This window comes from Corapipo altera, unplaced genomic scaffold, assembly GCF_003945725.1.
Source record: "Corapipo altera isolate COAL_440 unplaced genomic scaffold, ASM394572v1 61411, whole genome shotgun sequence".
NCBI classification, from domain to species: Eukaryota; Metazoa; Chordata; class Aves; order Passeriformes; family Pipridae; genus Corapipo; species Corapipo altera.
This window is the reverse complement of record NW_020884875.1, coordinates 13,746,587-13,758,693: the sequence shown is the minus strand read 5'-3', so window position 1 is coordinate 13,758,693 and position 12,107 is coordinate 13,746,587. Positions and strand designations below refer to the sequence as shown.

Here is a 12,107-nt window from a genome sequence, read left to right as displayed (position 1 = left end):
ATTTGCTCCCAGATTGACTTTGAATTTGGAGAGGAGAAGGAGCAGTTCCATCTCCATGTTATCAAATGAGTGGAACTGTTGATATCCCTGGTGTCACCATCTGAAATGCAAACCCATTGAGACCTTTTCTGGGGCATTTCTGAACTTGCTGTTCCTAACGGTTTTGATCTATGTCTAGAATAATCTTTCTTCAGCTTTTCATTGGCCTGGACTACCAGTGGCTTAACACTGTCTGCATTATGCATGCCAACTTTTAGGAGCAAAAGTCAGAATTTAGAAGTATGGAGCATAAATACAGATATGGATTTATTCATATAAATGGGAGAGGATTAACCCCAGACTTTGGTGCAGTATATTCATTGATGCAATATATTAATTATCCCACTATATTATCATATGATTTTTTATCTAGGCAGAAAATTGGCTCTGTATGAGAAACAGTCTTTACTCAAGTTATCTCCTTATGTATGCAACAGATTTGGATTTATTCATTCAGACAAAGTGATTTTTTACTACATTTAACTCTCCCTAATAATGGGTTTTCAACCCTGATCAGAGACATCTCATTGACATCCTAAATCCATTTCAGAGTTGTGGTCTGTACTGCCCATCTTTTCTTATTTCTCCAGTAGACAACAGCAATACTTACCTTATTGTCCTTATCTTTCAGCCTTTTCAGCCTTTTCTCCATTTATTTGGTTTTGTTTTGTGTTTTTTTTCACTTGCTCCCTTTCAGATAGGGCCATGTCTGATATATGGGTGACATTAATTTATACTCCTGTCAGATGGTTTCGATACTCAACAAAGGATGACAAAGGAAGGTAGAAAATATTTATTTTCAGCTTTATTTATCTATTGGTTGGACTTTAAAAAAACACCAAAACAACAAACAGCCACTGTATCTTTGCTGAGTCCTATTTTCAGTAAATGCTGAAAATAAGTTATGTAACACAAAGAAAGAAAGTGAGACGTACACGCAGAGAGGCCCAAAGAGATCTAATGCAATCAAACATCTTTAATCTGTTATATATTCATTTCTGCTGTTGATACAGCTTGTGGTCCAAAAATTCCCAATTATTCAGCTGATGAAAACTCTTCTTACAGCTTGAACTGATACTTGAGCCTCTGCAAAGAAGGCTATGGTATTCTCCATGATGATGTACTGGCATGTTTTCCACTGACATTTTATGTCTGAATTACTTCTTTAAAGAAGTTTGGTGCTCTCTCAGCCACTTCTCAAAGGACTTCTGCTCCTGACCCTTCACCAGCCTTGTTGACCTTCTCTGGACACACTCCAGCATCTCCAATGTCTTGCTTGGAGTGAATGGCCCAAAAACTTGTAGCTGTTTCCATCTCTGAAGTAATAACTTATTTCTTAATCACAGAATCACAAAATAGTTAGAGTTGGAAGAGACCTCTGGAGATCATCCAGTCCAACCCCCCCCTGCCAAGGCAGGGTTACCTACAGCAGGTGACACAGGAATGCCTCCAGGTGAGTTTTGAGTATCTCTGGAGAGGTAGACTATGTGACCTCCCTGGACAGCCTGTTAGATTCCTCTGCCACCCTCCATGAAAGTTCTTCCTTATATTGAGGTGGACCTTGTTGTGTTTCAGCTTATGGCCATTGCTCCTCATCCTACTACTGGGCGCCACTGAAAAGGGTCTGGCACCATCCTCTTGGCGCTGCCTTTGAAATATTTATGTGCATTAGTGAGATCCCCTCTCAGTCTTCTCTGGACTAAACAAGCCCAGCTCCCACAGTCTCTCCTCATAAGAGAGATGCTCCAGACATCTGATCATTTTTGTGGCCCTCCACTGGACCCTCTCCAGTAGCCCCTTGTCTTTCATGAACTGCAGAGACCAGAACTGAACACAATACTCCAGATGTAGCCTTGCTAGGGCCTGGAAGAGGGGGAAGACTACCTCCCTCGACCTGTTGGCCATGCTCTTCCCAATGCAACCCAGGATAACAATTAGCCCTTCTAGCCACAGGGGCACACTGCTGGCTCATACTCAGTTTATCATCCCCCAAGACTTCCAGGTCCTTCTCTGCAGAGCTGCTTTCCAGCAGTTGGCCCCAGCCTGTCCTGGTACTTGGGGTTATTCCTGCCCAGGTGCAGGACCCTAAACTTGCCTTTGTTGCCTACCCAGGTCTCACTGAGTGGCAGCACAGCCTTCAGGTGTATCAGCCACTACCCCCAGATTCATATCATCGTCTTGCTGAGAGTACATTCTATTGCTTTATCCAGGTCATTGATAAGCAAGTTGAATAAGACTGGACCCAGCATTGATTCCTGGGGAGTGCCACTGACTACAGGCCTCCAGCTGGATTCTACTCCACTGATCCTGAGCCTCTGAGCTCTGCCATTCAGCCAGTTCTTGACCCACTTCACTGTCCATTCATCTAAACCACATCTCCTGAGCTTACCTATGGGAGACAGTGTGAAAAGCCTTGCTGAAGTAGAGGTCGACAGCATTGCACTGCTCTCCCCTCATCAACCCATCCTTCCATACCATCACAGAGGGCTATCAGATTGGTCAAGCATGATTTTCCTCTTGGTGAATCCATGGTAATGACTCTTGATGACCTTCTTTTCTTCTACCTGATTGGTGATGACCTCCACAATGATCTGTTCCATCACCTTTCCAGGGATAGAAGTGAGGCTGATTGGCTGGTAGTTTTCTTCTTGCCCTTTTTAAAGATGAGAGTAGCATTGGCTTTCCTCCAGTCATCAGGCACCTCTCCTGTCCTCCATGATTTTTCAAAGATGGAGCATAGCTTAGCAACATCTGCCTGCTCCCTCAACACTCATGGCTGCATTCCATCAGAGCCCATGGATTTATGGGTGTTAAGTCTGTCTGGGTGATCTCTAAACCAACCCTCTACGACTAAGGGAAGGTCTTCCTTTTTCCAGCCTTCTCTTATGTCCAAGATCTGAAATTCCTGAGGGCCAACCTCAGCAGTAAAGACTGAGGCAAAAAAGGCATTCACTGGTTCCACCTTCTGTGTGTCTTCCATGACCAGGACACTCATCTGATTCAGCAGTGGCCCCACATTTTCCCTAATCTTCCTTTTGCTGATGATGTACTTGTAAAAGCACTTCTTGTTGTCCTTGATATCCCTAGCCAAACTCAATTCCAAGTGGTCCTTGGCCTTCCTCGTTACATCCCTTCTTACTTTGACAATGTTCCTCTAGTCCTCCCACGTGGCTTGTCCCTTTTTCCACATTCCATGAATTTCTTTCTTCCATTTGAGATTTGCTAGAAGCTCCTTGCTCATCCATGCCGGTCTCTTGCCTCTTTTGCCTAATTTCTTGCTCATGGGTATACAGTGGTCTTGAGCTTGAAGGAAGTGATGCTTGAATATTGACTAGCTCTCTTGGTCTTCTAGAGCCCTAAACCGTGGGATTCCTCTAAGTAGGTCTTGGAAGAGGTCAAAGTTCAGGATTCTAGTCCTGCTTACTTCTTTGCTTCCTCCACACAGGATCCTGAGTTCCACTGTCATTGCCACTGTGCTGAAAAACTCTTCTGCAGCCAGTCTTGATAAATCTGGGAGCAGTACTGGCTTTTAAGGAGCCAGCCTGCAGTAATGATGGTGCGGTGCAATATATCCCATGAGAAAAGGACAAAGGATGGTAGCTGTCCCTAGGAGGATGCTGGCCTCCTCCATGATGCAGTTACTTTCTGGCTGTTAAGAGGTTTTGCTTTGTCCTTTAGATATTTTGCTGGCTCTTCTGGTTGAACTGGGGCATCAGGCAGACTCATGAGTCAATGGTAGAGATGTAGTGGCAGTGCAGGCTGCCTTAGCTTCATAATCCTCATACCCTCTCAATATAAAAGTTTGTACCATCCTTCTATATGGAGGAAGGAATGAGGAAACCTTGGGTGCTATTGTTCTTTGGGCAATAGTGACCAGGACAAGGTCCTCCTTTGTGTTTTAAAAAACACGGCAGTGAACTAATTGTAGTAACAGGTTACTTTGGCTTCTGGGATGAGTACTCACCACTGCAGAAGTAAATGAAAAAGGTATTATCTAACTGATCAGGAAATATTATGTTCTGACATTATTGTAATTAAAAAAGTGAATTTGTGTGTATCTTCTTGTGTTTTTGTTTTATAACCCTAGATTGGTGAATTATTGAGCACCACACACCCTGCCAACAAAGCCAGCCTAACTCTTTTCTGCCCTGAGGAAGGGGACTGGAAAAATTCCAACCTTGACAGACACAACCTTCAAGACTTTATAAACATTAAACTCAACTCGGCTTCTATATTGCCCGAAATGGAAGGACTCTCTGAATTCACAGAGTATCTGTCAGAATCAGTAGAAGTGCCATCACCTTTTGACATTTTGGAACCTCCAACCTCAGGTGGTTTCTTGAAACTCTCCAAACCCTGCTGTTATATTTTCCCAGGGGGAAGAGGGGACTCTGCATTGTTTGCAGTGAATGGATTCAATATGCTTATCAATGGAGGATCTGAAAGAAAGTCTTGCTTTTGGAAACTTATCCGGCACTTGGACAGAGTAGATTCCATTCTGCTCACTCACATCGGAGATGACAATCTGCCAGGCATCAATAGCATGCTTCAGCGAAAGATAGCTGAACTAGAAGAAGAACAGTCCCAAGGGTCTACTACCAATAGTGACTGGATGAAAAATCTGATCTCACCTGATTTAGGAGTTGTATTTCTTAATGTACCTGAGAATCTGAAAAACCTGGATCCTAATTTTAGAGTCAAAAGGAGTGTAGAAGAAGCTTGTTTTACTCTCCAGTATTTAAACAAGTTGTCTATGAAACCAGAACCTCTTTTCAGAAACACAGGAAATACCATTGACCCCATAATTTTATTTCAGAAAATGGGAGTTGGCAAGCTTGAGATGTATGTGCTTAATCCTGTCAAAAGTAGCAAAGAGATGCAATATTTTATGCAGCAGTGGAGTGGTACTAACAAAGATAAAGCTGAATTCCTGCTACCGAATGGCCAAGAACTAGACATTCCATTGTCCTATTTCACCTCTGTCTCATCCCTGATTGTGTGGCATCCAGCTAATCCTGCAGAAAAAATAATCCGAGTTCTGTTTCCTGGAAACAGCACCCAATATAATATTCTAGAAGGACTAGAAAAACTCAAACACTTAGACTTCCTTAAACAACCAATGGTTACACAGAAAGACCTAACTGGGAACATTGCTAGTCCAGCTGTGAAACAAGCGAAGTTGAAACAACGAACAGACAGCAAGGAGAGTCTCAAGCCTGCTGCAAAGACACCACCAAATAAGCCTGTGAGAAAGGAATCTAAAGAGGAAACACCAGAGCCTGTGAAGTCTAGTCTGGTACCAGAAAAGCCTCAGAAGATGGAAAGCAAAGAAAAAGTTCCAGTTAAAAAAGAAAAACAAGCAAAAGTAGAGACCAAACCAATAGTGGTGGAAAAAGACATAGTAAGTAAAGAAGAACAATTAGTAAAATCCGAAACTCATGAAAAACAAAGTACAGATGTAAAACCAAAAGTGTCGAAGGAGAAGACAGTGAAAAAGGAAGGCAAAGCAAAATCTGAAGAAAAGAAAGAGGAAAAAGAAAAACTAAAGAAAGAGGTTTCTAAAAGAGAGGAGAAAACACCCATCAAAAAAGAGGAGAAACCAAAAAAAGAGGACATCAAGAAAGAAGTTAAAAAAGAGGTGAAAAAGGAAGAGAAGAAGGAAACTAAGAAGGAAATAAAGAAAGAAGCTTCACAAAAAGAAGCTAAAAAAGAAGCTAAAAAAGAAGAGAAGAAGGAAATTAAGAAGGAAGACAAAGAAGCCAAAAAGGATGTAAAAAAGATTCCTAAAGAAACAAAGAAGACAGCTGCTTCTTCAAATGAAGGTAAAAAGCTAGCAGCAAAGCCTAAACCACAAAAGAAGGAGGAACCTGCTAAAAAAGAAGTAATACCTGCTGGAAAGCCAAAGGAAAAAGGAAAAGTTAAAACTGTGAAGAAGGATCTCAAAGTCAGTGGAACACAAGCTGCCCTTGCAGCAGTTGGAGCCACAACTGTAGCAGCTGCAGAAATTACAGCTGGTGGAAAGGAGCTTGAAGCAGAGAGATCCCTTATGTCTTCACCAGAGGACTTAACAAAGGATTTTGAGGAATTAAAAGCTGAAGAAGTAGAAACAACAAAAGAAACAAAAGTTCAAGTTGCACTTATAAAGGATGAACTGAAACTCAATGGCACAGTACAAAAAGAAAAATTGGATAATGAAGGACCTGCAGAGTCCTCTGATGAAGGCATAACTACCACAGAGGCTGAGGGTGAGTGTGAACAGACGCCTGAAGAACTGGAACCTGTGGGAAAGCACAGCGTTGATGACAATGAAAAGTTTGAAGATGAGGGAACTGGCTTGGAAGAATCATCTGAAGCAGGAGATTATGAAGAAAAGGCAGAGACAGAAGAAGCTGAAGAACGAGATGAAAATGAAGAAGAAAAGACCCATCTGGATGCCACAAAACTGTACATGCAAGAAGCAAGAAAAGTTGCAGGTGGCTCAGAAAAAATGATGACTGAAGTAGATGCTAACATTAAAGATGAAAAGTATATTGAAAAGGCAGATTACGAGGTGTCCGATGAACGGGCTGAAGAAGACAGGGAAGAAGCAATAGAAAAGGCAGAAACTGAAGAGACTGAAGAAGATGAGGAAGACAAAGCAGAAGACATCAGAGATGAAGAGGAAACTGAAAAAATAGAAGCCGAAGAAGATTATGTGATGGCTGTGGTAGACAAAGCTGCAGAATCGGGTGAAGCTGAAGATAAATATGGCTTACTCATAATTACACCAACTAAACGCTCAGAGTCTCAGTCTCCAGTAATTGAACCAGCCTCTTCTATCCATGATGAGACACTACCTGGTGGTTCAGAAAGTGAAGCCACTGTTTCTGATGAAGAAAATAGAGAAGATCAACCTGAGGAATTCACTGCTACTTCAGGTTACACACAGTCTACCATTGAAATATCCAGTGAACCAACTCCAATGGATGAAATGTCAACACCCCGAGATGTCATGAGTGATGAAACTAACAATGAGGAAAGTGAGTCACCCTCTCAGGAGTATGTGAACATTACCAAGTGTGAGACATCACTATTCTCTCAAGGGTTTGGCAGACCTAAACTTTCTCCACTTCCAGATGCTTTTAATGGATTATCTGAAGGATCCAAAACAGAGGCCACAGAAGGTAAGGATTATAATGCCTCAGCTTCCACCATCTCACCACCTTCTTCATTAGAGGAAGACAAATTCTGCAAATCTGCGTTCCAAGATGTATACCAGCAAAAAGAAAGTGAAATCCATGGCACTGCCAAATTAGACGTCAAAGAACCCTATCAAGAAGATGTTGATGGAAAACGTAGTTCAGCCAAGAGTCCAGCTGCCAGTTTGTCCCCTCCATCACCTGTTGCCAAAACACCACTGGGTGAACGTAGTGTGAACTTTTCACTTACTCCAAACGAGATCAAGGTCCCTTCTGAGTCAGTCCCTGTTGCTAGATTGCCTGATGTACACCAAGAAATTGCTGAGGAGCACTGTGCAAGCCCTGAAGATAAAACATTAGAAGTAGCATCTCCCTCACAGTCTGCTGCTGGTAGTGCTGGCCACACACCTTATTATCAGTCTCCCACTGATGAAAAGTCCAGTCAGCTTCCCTCTGAAACCAGTGAAAAGTCAACAGAAGCACCTGTTAGCTTTGAGTTCAGTGAAGTCAAAGATGAGTCTGCAAAATGCAGAATAAGCCCTATGGATGAGCCTGTGCCAGACTCAGAATCTCCTATTGAAAAGGTTCTCTCGCCTCTACGGAGTCCACCACTGATAGGTTCAGAGACCACTTATGATACATTTTTGAGTGCTGATTTAAAGTCTCCCACCAGAGATTATGGAAGTCCTTCTGAGGGGAAACCTGAAAAAGAAAAATCCCCTGTTCAGATGAGCCCAGCTTCAGAAGCCAGCTCTGTGGGCCTTTTCCAGGAGAGACAAGATGAAAAAAGCGTGGAGTTTATGGTAATTAGGGAAAGCTTCAGCCTGGAAAGGAAAATGGAGGATACAGAACCCAGCAGCTCTCAGTCTTCACTGATCTTGCATGAGCGGAAGTTAGCAGATGATTTCTCACCGACTCAAGTAGATAGCAGTCAGTTTGGCTCTTTAAAAGAAGATACCAAAATGTCAATTTCTGAAGGCACTGTTTCTGACAAGTCTGCAACTCCCGTTGATGAGGTTGTCGCAGAAGACACCTATTCCCATATAGAAGGAGTAGCTTCTGTCTCTACAGCATCTGTTGCCACTAGTTCATTTCCAGAACCAACTACTGATGATGTATCTCCTTCTTTGCATGCTGAGGTTGGTTCTCCCCACTCTACTGAAGTTGATGATTCCCTTTCAGTGTCAGTTGTACAAACACCAACAACTTTTCAGGAAACAGAAATGTCTCCATCTAAAGAAGAGTGCCCAAGGCCCATGTCTATTTCTCCACCAGATTTCTCACCTAAAACTGCAAAATCAAGAACACCGGTGCATGATCACAGATCTCCTGAGCAGTCAGCTATGTCAGTAGGATATGGTCAGGAGTCCCCTGAGCAGTCTTTAGTAATGGACTTTACTAGGCAGTCTCCAGAATATCCTGCTGTAGGCGCTAGTATACACCATATATCTGAAAATGGACCAACAGAAGTAGATTATAGCCCTTCAGATATACAGGAGCCTCCTTTTGCACGGAAAATTTCACCCACGGAGCAGTCGTCTTACTCTCAAGAGAAAGATATTTCAGAAATTATTTCAGTTTCTCAGATTGAAGCTTCATCCTCAACTTCATCAGCTCATACACCTTCCCAGGTAGCTTCACCACTGCCAGAGGAAACTTTTTCAGGTGCTGTTCCACACAGAGATATGTCACTATATTCTTCTTTTACCTCAGAAAAGGTGCAGAGCCTAGGCGAAAAGCTGTCACCAAAATCTGACCTATCTCCATTAACTCCAAGGGAATCTTCTCCTCTGTATTCTCCTACTTTTCCAGATTCACCTCCTGCAATCAAAGAAGCAGTATCAGCTAGTCACACACATTTGTTGTCACAGCAAGTGTCCTCTGTCAAAGCCTTTGGTTATCAGGAATCCCTAACAAAGCACAGTCCAGAACCTTTACTCAGCCCAGAGAAAGAAGATTCAGAGAAAAGCAGGAGGTCACCCGAAGAACTTAGTTATTCATATGAGGCCAGAGAGAAAACTACTAGGTCACCAGAGAATATTAGCTATTCCTATGAGGCAGTCGGAAAATCTACTAAATCACCTCAAGCCATGGATTATTCCTATGAGACAACCAGAAAAACTGCTAGGTCACCAGAAACCACAGATTATTCCTATGAGATAACCAGGAACACTACTAGGTCACCTGAGGGTACAGATTATTCCTATGAGATAATTGGAAAACATATGAGGTCATCTGAGGTCACAGATTATTCTTATCAGATAACAGGGAAAACTACCAGGTCACCAGGGGCCCCAGATTATTCCTATGAGACAGCTGGGAAAACCACAAAGTCACCAGAGACCTATGAGATAACTGGGAAAGCTACCAGATCACCTGATACTATGGATTACTCCTATGAGACAACAAGGAAAACCTCTAAGTCACCAGAAGCCATTGGCTACTGCTATGAGACAATTGGGAGAACCACCAGGTCATCAGAGGCCATGGCTTACTCTTATGAGACAACTGGGAAGCCCTCCAGTTCACCTGAAGCCACAGATTACTCATTTGAGACAACTGGGAGAGCCACCAGGTCACCCGAAGCTACTAGCTATTCCTATGACACAAGTGCACATTTCACTCCAAGTAAATCTTTAGCAGAATCCCGTCAAGATGTTGACTTATGCCTTGTGTCCTCCTGCGAGTATAAACATCCGAAAACTGAACTTTCACCCTCATTTATCAACCCAAACCCCCTTGAGTGGTTTGCAAATGAAGAACAGTCTCAAGATCAAGAGAAGCCTCTAACTCAGTCTGGGGGAGCTCAGCCGCCTTCTGGGGGAAAGCAGCAAGGGCGGCAGTGTGATGAAACCCCTCCCACATCTGTGAGCGAGTCTGCCCCATCTCAGACTGATTCAGATGTTCCACCGGAGACTGAGGAATGTCCTTCCATCACTGCAGATGCTAACATTGACTCAGAAGATGAGTCAGAAACCATTCCAACGGACAAGACAATTACGTACAAACACATTGACCCACCACCTGTCCCAATGCAGGATCGCAGCCCTTCCCCTCGGCACCCTGATGTTACCATGGTTGATCCAGAAGCTCTGCCAGTTGATCAGAATTTAGGTAAACCTTTGAAGAAAGACCTCAAAGAAAAGACAAAGACAAAAAAGCAGGGTACAAAGGCCAAGTCATCTTCTCCTGTTAAAAAAAGTGATGGTAAATCAAAACAAGTGGCTTCACCAAAGCCAGCTATAAAAGAATCTTTAGACAAAATTTCCAGAACAGCTTCTCCAAAAAAGAAGGAATCTGTGGAGAAGGCAACCAAAAATATCTCTAATCCAGAGGTAAAGTCTCGAGTGGAAGAGAAAGATAAGGATACCAAGAATGCAGCAAATACAACAACATCCAAGTCAGCAAAGACTGCAACCACAGGTAAAGACAAATAGCAATTCCCTAGTGTTACAATTTTCTTAGTTGTGGCAGTGAAGTTAGTTTAGCTTTTTATCAGCTGAGAATGTGGTTTGTAGCAAATCCTCAAAAAAGTTCCAGTTTTAAGTGTAAATCCAGCATGTAAAGACCACATTAAATGCATGGAATTCACTAGTTTTACTGTTGTAATCTGAGAAAATTGATGTGTCAGTTTGCCCAGAGAGTACATAAAATAGAAAGAATTTAATACTATCTGTCTAAATGGTTAATCACCTAATAGTATTAAAAGTACCACTGCTGTAGGTGAGGTGAAATCAGTAGCAAAGTGAACTCTTTTATTCATTGTGGGAAATAGGTAGGCACAATTCTCTTTAACATAAATTAATGCAGTTCAATAGTGTGGGAGACAAAGTCATGATCAATCTTTGGATGCTCTCATTACTGGATTGATTTTAAAAGAAGCATTTAAAAAAAATTATAACATTAGTGAAAGCATTTTCAGTGAACTAAGCATGTACATCACATAATCGGATTAAAGTCTTACACCATCGGTGATGATTAAACATACAGAAAGTTAATGTAATTTTGAACAACTGTGGTATATTCTAAGTAGCAATAAAATATGATTTAGATATCTGAAGGAGGCATTGTGCTAATCTGTTGTTTCCGGCAGACCTTGTTAGGGAGTGTTGGAGCATACTTTGATTTTGCTGTGAGGACTGACGTTCTGTCAAGAGCTTTTTTACAAGGAGCAGGTCTGGGATTCTGTACAAACAAAGCAGCATTCAACTGTCTTCCCTGTTTTTAGTAGTGCACTGTTCCTTTCTTACACCGTCATTTGCATATCTCTGTTAGTAGATATATTTCAAAGCAGCAATATAGTTTTCCATGGTGTGCATTTCTCCATCACTTTAGCTCCACCTGAGTCTTCTTCCTTAAGGCATACTTCTCAACTATATGCCGGAATAAGACAGGGCTCTATTGGTAATGATGTTTAAGTGTAAAGTGTAACTAATAACTTATTCAGTGTTGGTATGCACAATTCAAAAAGAAATATCACAGATTTTTTTTCATCAGAGATGATAAAATATTTTGTAAAAAAACCCCAATGGTAAAACTCTCTAATTCAGGAAATCTTATCATATCATTTGAGGTATTGCCCTTTAATGAATGGCAGGATATGCTAGACAACTGGACTTCACTGGCCTTACATTGTGTCACCCTAAATTGAGTGTATTGCTCAGATAATTGTTTACCAAGCTTCATCAACATGAGGAGGCTAATAGACTGTGATAGTGATCATCTGGATAAAATTACTGGTTGAATCCCAATTTTCAGTTCACACCATGATCTAGTTTGTAGCAAAAGACAGGGTTTTTTGTGTATTATCTTCAATGTGTTTAAATGTTGTACTTCCTTTTCGCTGAAGCTCTTCTTAGAACAAGTACTGTATATATTATGTGCAACAGC

The 12,107-nt window shown here is 41.9% G+C and overlaps 1 protein-coding gene across 4 annotated transcripts in view; it reads left to right on the top strand.

Annotated features, from left to right (window-relative positions):
- The window catches only part of MAP1B (microtubule associated protein 1B), a 69,630-nt gene that overhangs the window by 54,302 nt on the left and 3,221 nt on the right, over positions 1-12,107 (top strand). Inside the window, exons 5-6 of one of the 4 annotated variants that reach the window (XM_027634679.1) lie at positions 4,127-9,376; positions 9,569-10,640. In XM_027634679.1, coding sequence (XP_027490480.1) covers positions 4,127-9,376; positions 9,569-10,640 — 6,322 coding nt within the window. Of the gene's footprint in view, positions 1-4,126; positions 10,641-12,107 lie in introns of all 4 variants that reach the window. The other 3 variants (XM_027634677.1, XM_027634678.1, XM_027634676.1) reach the window with 3 other exon arrangements.